The following is a 14,030-nucleotide window of genomic DNA, read 5'->3' as shown; positions in this document are numbered from 1 at the left end:
TTAGTATATAGACACCATCCTACTTACAAATGATTTACATTCTGGACGGCCGTTTGTATTTTGAATCGTTTGCAAGTTGGGTACTGTACTCTTGATGCCTATTTAAGTTCAGTATGATATAAAATCAATACAGTACTGTATGTACAGAATAGCCACAAAAAACAAAATTTGAACTTACAGGTGGCAAAGGGGATCTCTCTGAAGACAATTGTAATTTGCGACCCCATTTGTTCTTATCTCTCAGTGTTTGGAAGTTGAATGTTCGTAAGTAGGATGGTGTCTATAATTAAAGATATACAGTGAAATATATATTTTTACTGCCTTAGTTTGTACATTCTGCCTACATACATAAGGTTACTCACGTTGCTTATCCGCTACATACACAAAAATAACAAGAAAGTACTTATTAATGGTACTGTCTGTGCAAATAGCAATGAACTTTGTACAGGAACCCTTCATGTCCACACCTAACATATAACTTGGAGGACAAATTAAATAGCATGTAGCTAATAGCCTACATTTGAAAGTCTTCACAAAGATAATTATTCGCCCTATAACTATAGCAAATGTTATTTGGATGAGAAAAAATTTAAAAAAATTGGTAAGGTTGAGGGCCCATCAGTCAGTCAATTTAGGTTCAACCTGAGCACACAAAAATAACTTTTGTCTGATAATATCTAATTAGAGGCTAAGTAGCCCTTGCAAAGAGATATTACAAATCAAAATGTAATATTGTGCAAAAATTAAATAATGAATGAACTCCAGGAACAATAGTAAAAGGTATTTATATATTATTAATGATTAGCTTAATGGAAAAGAGACTCTTGTTTGTTTCCCCGAGGTGGTTTTTGATGTATCAGGTAAGCAAAAAAATGCCGTACTCGGTTGAGTCTGTGCATGCACTGGATTACCGTATTCTAAATTTTCATGTATTAATCTAACCCTTAAAAACAATGTTAACATTTTTGTGTAATGAAAACTGTCTCTTAAAAGCCACAGAACAAAATAGAATTCGTTTAAAAATATGTATCCGTATATTGTATATATTACAACAAAAGATTTGTTTATGTGGATGTTTTTTTTTGTATAATTTATGCTAATCATGGTGGTACGCAAAATTTTCCTGTGTACATGTCTTACTGTTCAAGGGCGCTTCTGAACATTAGTTTTCCTATTTATTGTAAAATCCCTTCTCATGACAGCCAGTGACTAAAACGAATGATTTTGAATGGTATTTGTTCATTCATTTTATAAAACACAACAAAAAACAAAATCTGCTTATATGAATGTAGGCCAAGCATAGGCCTACAAAAAATATGCAGTCTGCGAAAACGGAGTAACTTTCTCATTAGTGTAAAATATCATACATACGATTAGGAAATGAATTTCACATGGAGGAACATGACATTTATCCCAACATAAATAAAGCAACGAAATGATAAGCGCAAAACTAACTGACAGAAACTGCTGTACAGTACGAAATCACATTTTATTGTTAATATGAAAGCAGCTGTCTGTGAAGCGATAGCGCATGCCCATTTTGAGTTTAATTTGGGGTTATGGTGAATTATTATTATTATTATTATTATTATTAATTTGACACCCGTGCGTGGTAAAATAGAAATAGACAAAAATCACGTAACAAGAATTGTACGTTGCTAGAGAGAAGTGCAAAGGTTTGCCCCATCCAAAGCTAAATTTAGAATTTAAAATACGGAATAAATATGCAGACACTGAAATCATTAAAACCAAATCACCAGAGACTTCTTGTGTATTGCGGAATACAACACACGAGAATCAAGGGTTATGGCGAAGGCAAGCTTCATGTTTAGTCAGGGCAGGTTCACTTATATCCATATCCATGCGGGTGTAATTTATAATTTATATTCCCAAGGTATAATGGGTTATATATAATTTGTTTATTTGTAGTTTTATTACTCGAAAGTATTTAGCGTAAATACATTCCTTGCCCATGTGCCCAAAAGTATTCGAGAAGAGTCCAAGAAGAATTTTATATACGAGTTACGTAATCCGTTGTAAGTATTAATGAAGAGTTAAACCAATACGTCAGCGAGAGATGAATACATTAAATACGTAATTTTTAATATTTTATGTGAGAGGACAGCATAAGATCCGAAAATATGATCCAGTATCCCTTCCGGTGAATAATATCTCCTTTACTTGACACGGATCTGGCGAAAGATCCGCCCCCCTCCAAATATGAAATCTGAGAGCTGTCAAAATGTGTGAGCGAGTCTTTAAATAACGGACGATTTTCACAGGAAAGTGAGTGTGCTAACAGTTTCTTTTCGTTTTAAAAGACACGTACGTGATTGATTGTGGTTTTTGTTGTACTAGAAGCCGAAATATGGCGTATTTTAGCGATGGAAATGGCTTAGAAGGCAAGGGATCTCAGCGCGAGACTGGTGACTGGTAGTGAAGACATAATTCAATGAATATTGGACACTTGGGCCTTATTTTTAGCCTTTTTATTACAAGGCATTAGTTCTCATTTATTCCAGACTTTAAAACGGATCTTATAGACGTTTAGGCTTGTGGGGTGTAGCCTGACCAATGCTAGGCTTTCGAGGTGGCCCAGATCGTGACTGTCTTTACGACGGGCCAAATTAGCTAATCTTTATAACATTAATTCTGAAGCTTAAACATGAACCATATATCAAATCTAATGATCATCTGATCATTCGTGCATTTTTAGCCATTATTATGATTGCAAACATCACGTTTTTGTTTTTTCTTAATTAAACCCCTAATGTTGGACCTCACTGGGAAAACCAGAGGTTATGGGCAGGGAAAATTAAATTCGAGCTCAATTCACCATTTACAAAGGAAATAGATTCATAAATCAACACGAATAATTTGCAAAAAGCTAATTTTTCGGAAGACCCCAGCCACCCATTTCAAAAGAGCCCAGCTGGCCATTTTTGCATGAAAAACCATTTTTGGGTTTTTCATGCAAAAATGGCAAGGAAATGATAGGGCACTAATAGAACCTAAAAATACCAACTTGATGCAACCTAGGGGTATTTACTGGTTACAATTTTGCCGTATTAGCTATGGAGGCGGGTTGGGGGCCTAATTTGATTAATTATTCTTCTCTGTTTTTAAGCATTTGCAAAGGTTATGTATTGAGAAGAAAATTTTTGTTTTGATTTATTTAACCAAAGAACAATATAAATTATAATGTGGGAGGTGTCTGGAGTCTTCTAAAAAAAAAAAAACACACCAAAAATAGTAATTTATTATGATTGTTATCATTAGCAGCCCAACAATCATAAAAAAAAAAAAAAATTATATTACAAAATTGTAGCAGGGACAGTAAGACGGATGAATCCTAACCTAATAGTCCCTAACTTAACCTAATATAATTCTGTTTAAGTTTGGTAACTGTATGGTACAAATATATGCCTACTAGGCTTATTCCTGAAAGAGTTTTTGAATGCATGCATTTTACAATGTAATATGTTTTGAAGTGAACACTATCCTGTTGTTCGTTTACATCTTTGCAGTTACATTGTTCATGCAACGAAGTCTGTGGCAATTTCAATGTTCATGCAACGAAGACCTTTACAGTACAGATATATAGTGAAGTTCTTCACAATTTAAATGTTTATACAATAAAGTCCTTCACAGTTTAAATGTTTATGCAGTGAAGTCCTTCACAATTTAAATGTTCATGCAGCAAAGTCCTTTAGAATTTAAATATTTATATGTAGTGAAGTTCTTCACATTTAAATGTTCATGCAGTGAAGTCCTTCGTAATTTAAATTTTCTAGCAGTGAAGTCCTTCACAATTTAAATGTTCATGCAGCAAAGTCCTTTGCAATTTAAATGTTCATGCAGCGAAATCCTTTACAGTTTAGATATGTATGTAGTGAAGGTCATCACATTTAAATGTTCATACAGTGAAGTCCTTTACGATTTAAACGTTCAGGTAGTGAAGTCACAGGTCTTTTAAGTTTTATCATTAAAAATTTTTATATTATCAGTTTAATTTTGGTAAATACACTAGTAGAAGTTGACTGCTTCATTTAATTCTGGTTTTTTATGTTATTTCCCTGCTGCAGGATATAAAATCATGGATATATCTGCCCTGAAAGAGAACCTGCAGTCTGTTGAAATTTCTATTGAAGAGGAAGAGTCTGTTAAACAAGATGGCACTTTGCCTTCCGAGTCATCGGGTGAGTTTAATAAGTTCATTTCTTTGGGCATCAAAATTGAACATGCATTCTACAGTATGAATTTGTATAATTTATTCTCTTGATATTAAGGTGGCTAAACAAATAAAAGATATGTTTTATAGCTAGGTTGTGGTGGTGGTTGTCTTACTGATCCATTTTGAAAGACATACAGGCAGTCCCCGGTTAACATTGGGGGTCCTGTTCCCGGCCGAGCGCCGCTAACTGAAAATCGCCAGTAGCCAAAAATCGCAAATAATTATGGTAATAAATGGAAATTTACAATATCGAAACGCCAATAACCTCTTATCTGTGATGTTAACCGCTTATCAGCACCTATAAACTGCTTACCGACACCGATAAACCGCTTACCGACTCTGAAAATTGCTTACGTTTGCCGAAAATCTGGTTAACAATGTCATTATCCAAGCGCAATAAAACTGGTCCGCCGTTAACTGACGCCGCCGATAAGCGAGGACTGCCTGTATTCTGTGAGTATCCAGGTTCCTGTGGCTATCTCCAGCATCTGGATTTACTATTAAATCACAGTACATGTATCTGTCTAGGCTGAAATCCTTGATTGCCTGGCATTAGTCTTAGTCAACACTGAACCTGTTGCTGGTTTAGCCACATTATCAGAGGCTGAGATGTTACAGTTGACAACATGGAACCATTAAGGATGAGATAAGGAGTGAACTCCCCAACAACATCAGCTCTTATTTTTAACAACTCAATGTGCATTGTCTTTGAATTCCTCTGTCTCATGAAGGAGAAGAATAAGTGGTTACCTCACAGTTTCAGCCCGCAATATTAAAAGAATTTTGATTGCTTAAGATTATTCTTTTTTTCCAGTTCATCACAGAAATGGCTCTCCTGGAGACTTGAAAAGCACGGTCGATTTACTGCCATCCATTTCGTATGATAGCAACGCAGAGTGCATTGAAGTATGCAATGATGCTGAGAGTTCCACTACTGTAGACCCTCCTGCTGATCCACCTCTATCAGATTTGGTATGAGTAAATGTGAGCGTGGAGAAATCTAGCTCTAAGGCTTTGTACTTGTCAGAGTGAACCATTAGGATCTGGACTATGTATTTCTAGCTTTGTAAGCTTGCAACTTACACTTTAACTAACACCACTCAATTTAAAATGTGTCAGAATTAAGATTAGGCCTATGATTGCCTTGCTGGTATGTGTTCAGTACCAATGCGTTAGTTTCCATGGTGTAAAGAATTGTGTGTATTGTAATTTCTTGTTTACAAAAATGCCAGCCATTTTCTCTACACTAGATACCATTTGTAATATGCCTTGCAGTATGCAGTTTTAGAAGTTCACTTAAGTGTTTTATTTTGTCTCCTATACTTTGCATAACAGTAATACACTTCGCTAGAAAAACTCTCTCTCTCTCTTGTATCATCATTTTTGTTTATAAAGTAATTTTCTGACTGACAGTTTGATCATCTGTCAAAGGAATGCCAAATTTCAGCATTTGTAGTTTTGTTTAGTGAACCTTGATGATTGGTTACAGATATCATTTCATTGTTTCAGGTAATGATTTGGTTATCAATGTTATTTCATGATTCTTCTTGAAGTACTTTGCAATTCGTCAAGGATTATTAATGATTACACCATGTTGAGATCAAGAAATATGAATGGTAATTTTATAAGTGGCACAGCTAAGGAATTTTATTTTTGTTGAAATATACAGTTGAAATACACCTTTGCAGGACCTGATGCTTGCGGCAACATATGTTGAAGATGCGAGATGTGGGAGGCATTCAGATTTCAAAATATCAGAAAGGCATTTAAAGTAAGAAGATACAGTAGATTTTTTTCAAATAAAATGGGGAATACAGTAATTCCAAAACAAGTTTTATATTTTAGGTGAAGATTGCAGTTTTACACATAATCGTAATTATAGGTATCATATTGTACTTGTACTAATTAATATACATGCACTATTGTTCAGAATTTTCAGAATTGGTACCCTGCTCATATGGAACAAGCCTGTAAGGGCCCATTGAATTGAAATTCAAACTTCCAAAGACTATTACGTAGAATGCTTTGCTTATATATCATTGCGAATTATTATTAATGTGATGTCAGAATCTTATAATGAATTTTTTCAGTTTGTGTTGTGAGCCCAACTCATTTTCTTTTTCAGAATGTATCATTTATATCAGAACAAGTGGGGACAGATGGTACTGTATGCTATATTCGGCATTCATCTCCTCCTAGCACTCTTCGAGAAGCCAGCAGTTCAAGGCTTAGAGGTCTCGCTCTGGGTAAGGTGCATCTCTCGTTAATTTTCCAGATATCTTGGTGTGGTTCAGTCTCACTGACTGGGAAGGATGATTTTCCTTGTACCGGAGGCCCTCGTTATTATTATCATTACAGGCAGTCCCCGGTTAACAGCGGGCTCGGTTAATGGTGATCTGGTTTTATGGGGCTTGTCTAGGGACGAAAATCGCCGATTTGCGCTTATCGGCGCCGTTGATTTGGTATTGGCGCCAATACACACCTAACAGAGGCGCCGATAACCAAAAATTGGCACTTTTCGGCGCCGATAAGCCCGAAAATCACTGAAAAGGCCCCGGAAATCACCGATTTTCGGTTAGTGGCGATTTTCGGTTATCATCACACCCCCAGAACGAAACCCCCGCAGATAACCGAGGACTCCCAGTACAGTATTCAGAAGATGAACCCACTTCATAAGGCACACACCCACAGGGGCCACTGACTTGAAATTTAAGCTTCCAAAGAGCATGGTGTTCATTTGAAAGAAGTAACGAAAGGTAACAGGAAGTACAGAAAGAACATATCACTTATTAGAAAAGCAAAAATTGTTAAATTATTAAACTACATGGAGAATTGTCTTAGGTTAGTAATACGTTGCATTTTCGCTTGAAATTTTGAGGTTCGAACTGCACGACATCCTCAGGGAGACTGTTCCACAGTCCAATGGAGTGAGGAATAAAGGACCTCCCTCCCTTATTTCCTGTAATTATTATTCAGTGATTAACCCAGTGCAGTAGAATATCAGTCGTGCATGGCAAGCTACCCGCCCCCCTTCCTGGCAGTAGGATTGGTACCTGCGTCAAACACCTGTGATATTTAAAAAATGCAGACCTGACGTTATAATGTATATCAATAATAGTACTTCACTCTGCTTATCATGTTGGTTCTCACACAATCCATTGCAGATTACAATGGCAGTGGAAGTGGCTGTTCTCTGCTTGTATCTTTTTCGACTAGCTCACATCAGCATCTTCACTCCTCTCACTAGGTTTTGGTCAGACACCAAGCATATTTTTATTTTTGTCTTAGTTGCGGTGAGTAAATCATGAGTGTCTTTTATATCCTTGAAGCTTTTTGAAATCTCAAGCCCTTTCAGTTTACAAAGTTTCACTCCCCCAGCTGTTTGATCAAGAGCATTTTGCTTTAGTTAACGTGGTGGTATTCTATGAAAGTGGGATTGTGTAGTGCAGGAACTTAGAAAACTATTTTTATTATAATATTTATGACATGGGCACAGTTTTTGTACATGTTCAAGAAAACAGTATATTTTTGGGAAAATTATTTTTGTAATAATTTTTATATGAGTCTGGTATCATTACAAGTGTTATTTTTGAGAAAACTATTTTTGAAATACATACGAAAGGAGTCTGGTATCATTACAAGTTTATTTTTGGGAAAACTATTTTTGAAATACATATGAAAGGAGTCTGGTATCATTTCAAGTTTGAGGCAACAGTTTATTTGTAAAGGAAAATATGAAGTTCTCTGCCAAACCTTATCTCTTCTCTAGTTGGAAAATTTCCTGCTCGATTACATTAATGCTCTTAACAAACTTTTTGATTTATTGGTAGATGGCACTCTGGATTATGTTCGTGATTGCTGTAACATCTTTGAATTAAAATCACATCTTTGATTATGATGTGCATTATGTGGAGAATGATTTAAAGAATGATTTGAGAGTGACTTGCATGGATTGCATATTGTTTGGGATTATAGAATAGGTTGCATGTAAGTTTTATGTTGTTATCACTTATTTGTTTCAGCTGAATTATGCATCATTTATTTTTAGAAATATAAGAGGTACACTAGAGCAAAAATTGAGATTATCAGGCACTGAATTTTTTTTAATAAATGGAAGATGAAACAAAATTGCAGCCCAGATTGCAATGAATTCTTTCGCCTCTGACATTATCATTGCTTAAATTCATTGAGTGGTTTGAACATGAGATGTAGAAAGGCAGAAGACCAGCCCGAGAACGAGATATGGAAGGATCAAGATGCTGACAATTTGGCCAGATTAAAGTAAATGATAATAATACCACTTTTAACAATTATAACTGTAGGTAAAGCCTAGAAAATCATGGAAGAAAACTATTACGGCTAATGTTAGTGGTGGCTGCAGATCGTATACTTTTCAAGGCTGATTTTACTCACTTGGGTCAACTTTAATGCCAGAGCATAATGTATTGATGAACTGCTGTCTGGAATGATTTGCATCAATAGAGGAATCTCTTTATATTGCTGGATATTACCTGCTGTTGGCTCTGCCATTTTTCTAGTCATATGAATGAATAATTATTGTAACATAAATGTAAGGATAGATGAAATCATAAGAAATGTCTGTATCATGTTAAATTTATTGAAAGAAAGCACATGTCAGTGGCCTTTCATCTTTTCAGTCAAATGGACTTTGCTGTTTGGGTGTCAGTGCCTGCTGAATTTTAATTCTTGCTCGCTGGTATGATTTGTATTTGCTCTTTTGGGAATTGTACTGAACGAGAACTGCAGAAACAAGTAAAGTGTACTTTTTCTAAGACTGAGAGCCCACATTTCCTCGTATTTTTTTCGTGCATCGCTTAATCCTTGCTGCTTTGAATGATTCCTTTTCAGCTTACTGTTGTAGATATGATAATATACGTGGGGCTTGTAGAGAGTGGAAGCTTTGGCATTAGGTGAGTGGAATGTTACTGTGCTTTGAAGTTCTTTACGACTGGTTCGTGGAAATATATTTTTACACATAGTATTGGTGTCAGTACTGCATGCAAACGTCTTGGTAGTGGGAGATTGACCAGGCACTGAATCCCAGACCAGTATTACCATTTTTCATATAACTTTTCTATAGTCATTTACTGTACAATATTATGAGGTTTGTAAGTTATATGGAAACACAAAATTGAAAGTATTTTTTAATCCACAAATAAAAGTCACATTTTCATATATTTAAGGGGCGTGTCCTCCCATCCTTTCCCATTGGTGCAAACACGTTTTGTTTGCCAAATTAATAGAAGGGATTGGCGTCTGAGACACTGTATATTTCTTACCCAAGACACACGTAGCTTTAACAACAACTTCACTAATTTGAGCAAGTTCGGTGTGTGGTTGATCTATTCTTACTACTTGTTAAATTCTGATTTTAATGAGTATTTTGGTAAATATTATGAAAAAATTATATTTTCATTATTTTTCATAGTAATTGTTTGCAAGGGCTCGTTCGCTGTCTCGCAGGTGGTCGAGGGCTTTCCGTCCGTTGTTCGCGATAAACTTCCCCGAGATGAAGCAGATACGCCGCTCCTTCCGTAACCTGAGGCGAACGTTTCCCGACTTGATTAATGTGCTGGGCCTCTTTTTCTTCTGCTTGTCGATATTTTCCCTCATGGGATATAAGCTCTTTGGCGGGAGGTAAGAGATGGTGAAAGTTAGCGTGTGTGAGTGTATAAGCATATCATTCTTTTGCCTGGTAGCTTTTTTTTTTTTAAGCTTTTTTTTTTTTTAGCTTGTTTCTGTTATTTTAGTAAAAACACTGACATGCCAATGGAAGAAACTTTTCGTTCATGATTATGTATTAGTACAAAAAATTTTCCCTTTATTGTCCATTAGTAAAAAAAAAGTTTTCCCTCATAAGTTTATATTGGTCTTTTGTTTGTAGCTTTATTTTCATATGAATTTTCAGGTGTATAAAAATGGTATGGAGTGTTCTGAAAGAGAGAATACAGTATATTACTTAGCCATTGAGTATTTTACTGTCAAGTTTAGTAAATGCAGATCATAAAGTTACTTGAATCTTGGTAGTCAGTTAATTCCTCTGTGATATATGTGCGATATTTTCAGGTGATATTGGCTAACTCTTCCTCTCTTCTGAATATTATGGGACATCTAAAGTCATACCTTGTCTGGTATGAGAGCAAGCCTGGAGTGTAGAGTTTTTGCTGAACTGAAAAAGATATACTGTAGACACCACCCTACTTACAAATGATTTATGTTCCAGATGGCCGTTTGTATGTTGAGGGGAGCGCTCCCGTTTGTTTGTATCTCTGAATATTTGTAAGTTGAATGTTCATAAGTAGGGTGGTGTCTGTATACTTTATAAAGTACTGTGGGTAAACACTGCATTTTATCATGCTAAGGTGTGCTAGAAACCCATGCACGTTGTCAACTGCAAAACATTCTGATGTCTGTTTTGTCTGTTGTTAACAGAGGCATGAAGTGGGTGGATGGTCGACCGTACTTTGATACTTATTGGGACAGCATCTTTGACCTTTATGTGCTGGTTACGACAGCCAACAATCCGGATATTATGTAAGTTTTTTTATTATATTTTTATTTGGAACATTGTTCTGTGATCAGTAGAAATGCATGTCGTAGCCCATTTGAAGAACCTTTGCTATGATGAGTCTTAAGAAATCTGGTTCTGTGGAACTGGAGATGTTGTACGTACATTGCTTAAAAAAGTTATTGGAAGTGGGAGTTTTCTATTTATTCACAGATTAATGATAGTTCTTGCAGACTTGCCTTTTTGTTGATATATACTCTTCCCATTGTTATCTCAAGACCACAGATCCCGTTTTGCTTTTACAGGATGCCCGCGTACGACGCCTCGCCCTATTACGTCATCTTTTTCGTCTTGTTCCTGGTCATCTGCTTTTTCATCTACATGAACATTATCCTGGCCGTTATTTATAACAACTACAGGAAGCACCTCAAAGTATGTCATTAATCGCTGCTTTTGTTTGTGTGTGTTTGTGATGCTATGTTAAAAGACGGTTAAACACTTTTACAAAATTTTCTAACGTGAAACTCGCTTGATTCTGTTGAAATGTGAACTCAATTATATGTGATATTTAATATTTGCTGAATATACAAAATACCCCATTTTTCCTCTGATTTGCTTAATGCTTTACATGCATGTGTTCTGTTACCTTTGCTAAACGCGCATAATTTCTCTGAATTGTAACACAGAATGAAGTTAAGAAGACTGTGTACAGCAAGAGGCAGCAGCTGAGCAAGGCTTTCGACATACTTGCGGTGAATTCTTCTTCTAGGTAAGTTGTGTGTTATATTGTGTAGTACAGAGAAATACTGTTTGTCAGCCAGTGCTCCTGTAGACCTCTGATGATGTTTAGTTTACGGTAGTTAGAATTTTGTATATTATGAGATTTCAGGATCATTTAGATCTTAAAAACACTTCTTGGGCTTGCGATTTGTATTCTTGAGCATTGTCAGAAACATGAAATGATGTTCTTGATCTGATTTATTTTTGTAATTATTAACAGACAGATTGTAACAAGGAATCGTTTTGTGCAGCTAATGAAGCAAATTGATTCTGAAAAGAAGCCAGCACTCATCAACGTGTTGTGGATCATTCTGGACACAGATGGATCGGAGGGCCTAGGTATAGAATTTTCCATTCATCCTCATTCATTTTCACATGAAGAGTACTTGTATGTACAGTATGATCTGTTAATGAGATTTAGGTCCATCCCTCATTCTTGATAGATTTGTCATGACGTCAGTTGAGGGTACAGACGCCACCCGACGTACGAACATTCAACTTACAAGCATTTGGAGATATAAACAAACAGGATCGCAAATTAGAATTGTTTAGAGCGCGCCTCATTGCTACCCATAATTTCAAATTTTGTTTTGTGCGCCTATTCTGTACAGACAGTACTGTAATGTATGTACTGTACAGTGTATTGTGTCTGAGGATGAAAAAACACAGTACAGTATTGATTTTGTATCACACTGTACTTAAATAGGCATGATGAGTACAGTAACCAACTGAACCAATTGAACATACAAACGCCCGTCCGGAACATGACTTGTCTGTAAGTAGGGTGGTGTCTGTATACTGTGGGTATACTTGTTCCAATACCTGTATTTTTATTATTGCACACATTACAATTCCATTTTTACTGAAGTGTAAAAGTTTTTGAAATTTGTAATCTTAATTGACCTTTTATAACGTGTATATGATTTTGTTAATTTTATTTAAATTTTTATGACAATGCTACTTTCATGCAGAACAAATACCTGTGGAATGGGATCACACTGAGCTTTCTGTTTTTGAAGATAACTTCACAGTAACGGTCTAAATGAAATAATTGTTAAGCAAGAGAAATCACTTGATGCTTGTCATTACTAAGTAATTTTTCATGGCTTTACTCCTTTTATTGCACAGTAAATTTGTTTAAAAGCAAATAATTGTCACCTGAAATGGAATTTATTTGTTTTCCTTGTGACATAAACAAATTTATTGTATCTGGATTGGTTTTTTGGGGTATAGAATTATTCATAGCTAAAAAGTAGAAAATTTAGCATGTTGGTAAATCTTGACTTTTTATTTCTTTTCCGACCCTTTTCAAAGCTGTTCCACTACAGTTATACATTTCAATTCCAAAATTTGACCAGAACAAACACTTTATGATAGACATAGCTATATAATAAATTATAAGCATGAATTATTGCATTAAATTTATAAGCATGAATTATTGCCAAGCAATTATGTGGCTCAGGAAATGTGAAAACTAGGCTTAGATCTTCCTCCATACTGACCTACCTCACGTCAAGGCAAGCTGAGCCGTCTCAGGTTGAGATAATATGAAATTATTTTCTAGCTTTCTTTGATTTATTCATTTATATCAGTGTTAGTGTAACTGAAGCCATGTTTCACCGAGAAGCGTTAATCTTACTTTGTATGCTGACCATATTAACTTATTCCCTAAAGAAGTTTTATTTGTAATAGGCGACTTTGATATGCAAGACAGTTTCTGGACCATATTCTTGCATTATAAATGAGTGGGCTGCATATTGTAACTGTTTATTGTAACTGTTTACTGTAACTGTTCGTCTCATGTTCCCTCCTTAATGGTACAGTTTACCAAGACTTGCTTTTACTTATTCCACTTAATATGTATTTACTCTGCTGTTTTGAAGTGTATTGTGAAGGTCATATCAAGACTGATGGCTAGGACTTAAAATTGCCATATTAAACATGAAAGCCAATAATCATCTTGTTTGTTAACAAAGCTGAAATCTTTCCACAAAATCACAGACAGAGGCGAATTTTTAAAGTTGGCCGACTTGCTGAACGTGGAGGTCATAGAGGTGGTTGACAGAAGGATATGGGTTCAGAAGTTCTTCCCCTCTCTCTATGCTTCCGAGCCGTCGCAGTTTCTGTGTAGGGTTGTGAAGCATAGGTAAGTCTCTGCATTTTTATTTTTATTAACCCTTAAATTCCAGGAGACTATTGAGTTGGTATTGTGTCATCTTTGCCAGTGCCTAAGGATTTTCATTTTTTTATTCTTGAACAACAGTTTGGTTTACTTCATCTTTTCTGATTTGTAAATGTGTAAGGAGTCTTTGTTGCGTCGTACTTGAGAAGCTTTTGTCTTTTCTCCTTAGCCACATGTAAAGTTGAGTGATTGTGCATTTTCTTTTCTAGTATCTAGTGTGTGATTTTACCTTCTTGTCCATTGGTCTTTGTTATTATTTTCTCTCCATGTCTACGCTAACTATCCGTAATAATGGAAACTGCCAC

At 35.7% G+C, this 14,030-nt stretch overlaps 1 protein-coding gene across 12 annotated transcripts in view; it reads left to right on the top strand.

The window, feature by feature from the left end:
* The window catches only part of LOC136834872 (two pore calcium channel protein 1-like), a 40,104-nt gene that overhangs the window by 18,124 nt on the left and 7,950 nt on the right, over window positions 1-14,030 (top strand). For 7 of the 12 annotated variants that reach the window (XM_067097677.1, XM_067097676.1, XM_067097678.1 and 4 more), the window contains 12 exons: window positions 4,086-4,199; window positions 5,049-5,206; window positions 5,923-6,005; window positions 6,360-6,480; window positions 7,399-7,527; window positions 9,104-9,165; window positions 9,719-9,892; window positions 10,688-10,789; window positions 11,069-11,195; window positions 11,450-11,532; window positions 11,764-11,882; window positions 13,545-13,689. In XM_067097677.1, coding sequence (XP_066953778.1) covers window positions 4,086-4,199; window positions 5,049-5,206; window positions 5,923-6,005; window positions 6,360-6,480; window positions 7,399-7,527; window positions 9,104-9,165; window positions 9,719-9,892; window positions 10,688-10,789; window positions 11,069-11,195; window positions 11,450-11,532; window positions 11,764-11,882; window positions 13,545-13,689 — 1,417 coding nt within the window. Of the gene's footprint in view, window positions 1-2,045; window positions 2,287-4,085; window positions 4,200-5,048; window positions 5,207-5,922; window positions 6,006-6,359; window positions 6,481-7,398; window positions 7,528-9,103; window positions 9,166-9,718; window positions 9,893-10,687; window positions 10,790-11,068; window positions 11,196-11,449; window positions 11,533-11,763; window positions 11,883-13,544; window positions 13,690-14,030 lie in introns of those variants that run through there. The other 5 variants (XM_067097686.1, XM_067097687.1, XM_067097684.1 and 2 more) reach the window with 4 other exon arrangements.

This window comes from Macrobrachium rosenbergii, chromosome 54, assembly GCF_040412425.1.
Source record: "Macrobrachium rosenbergii isolate ZJJX-2024 chromosome 54, ASM4041242v1, whole genome shotgun sequence".
NCBI classification, from domain to species: Eukaryota; Metazoa; Arthropoda; class Malacostraca; order Decapoda; family Palaemonidae; genus Macrobrachium; species Macrobrachium rosenbergii.
This window is presented reverse-complemented; position numbering and strand designations above follow the sequence as displayed.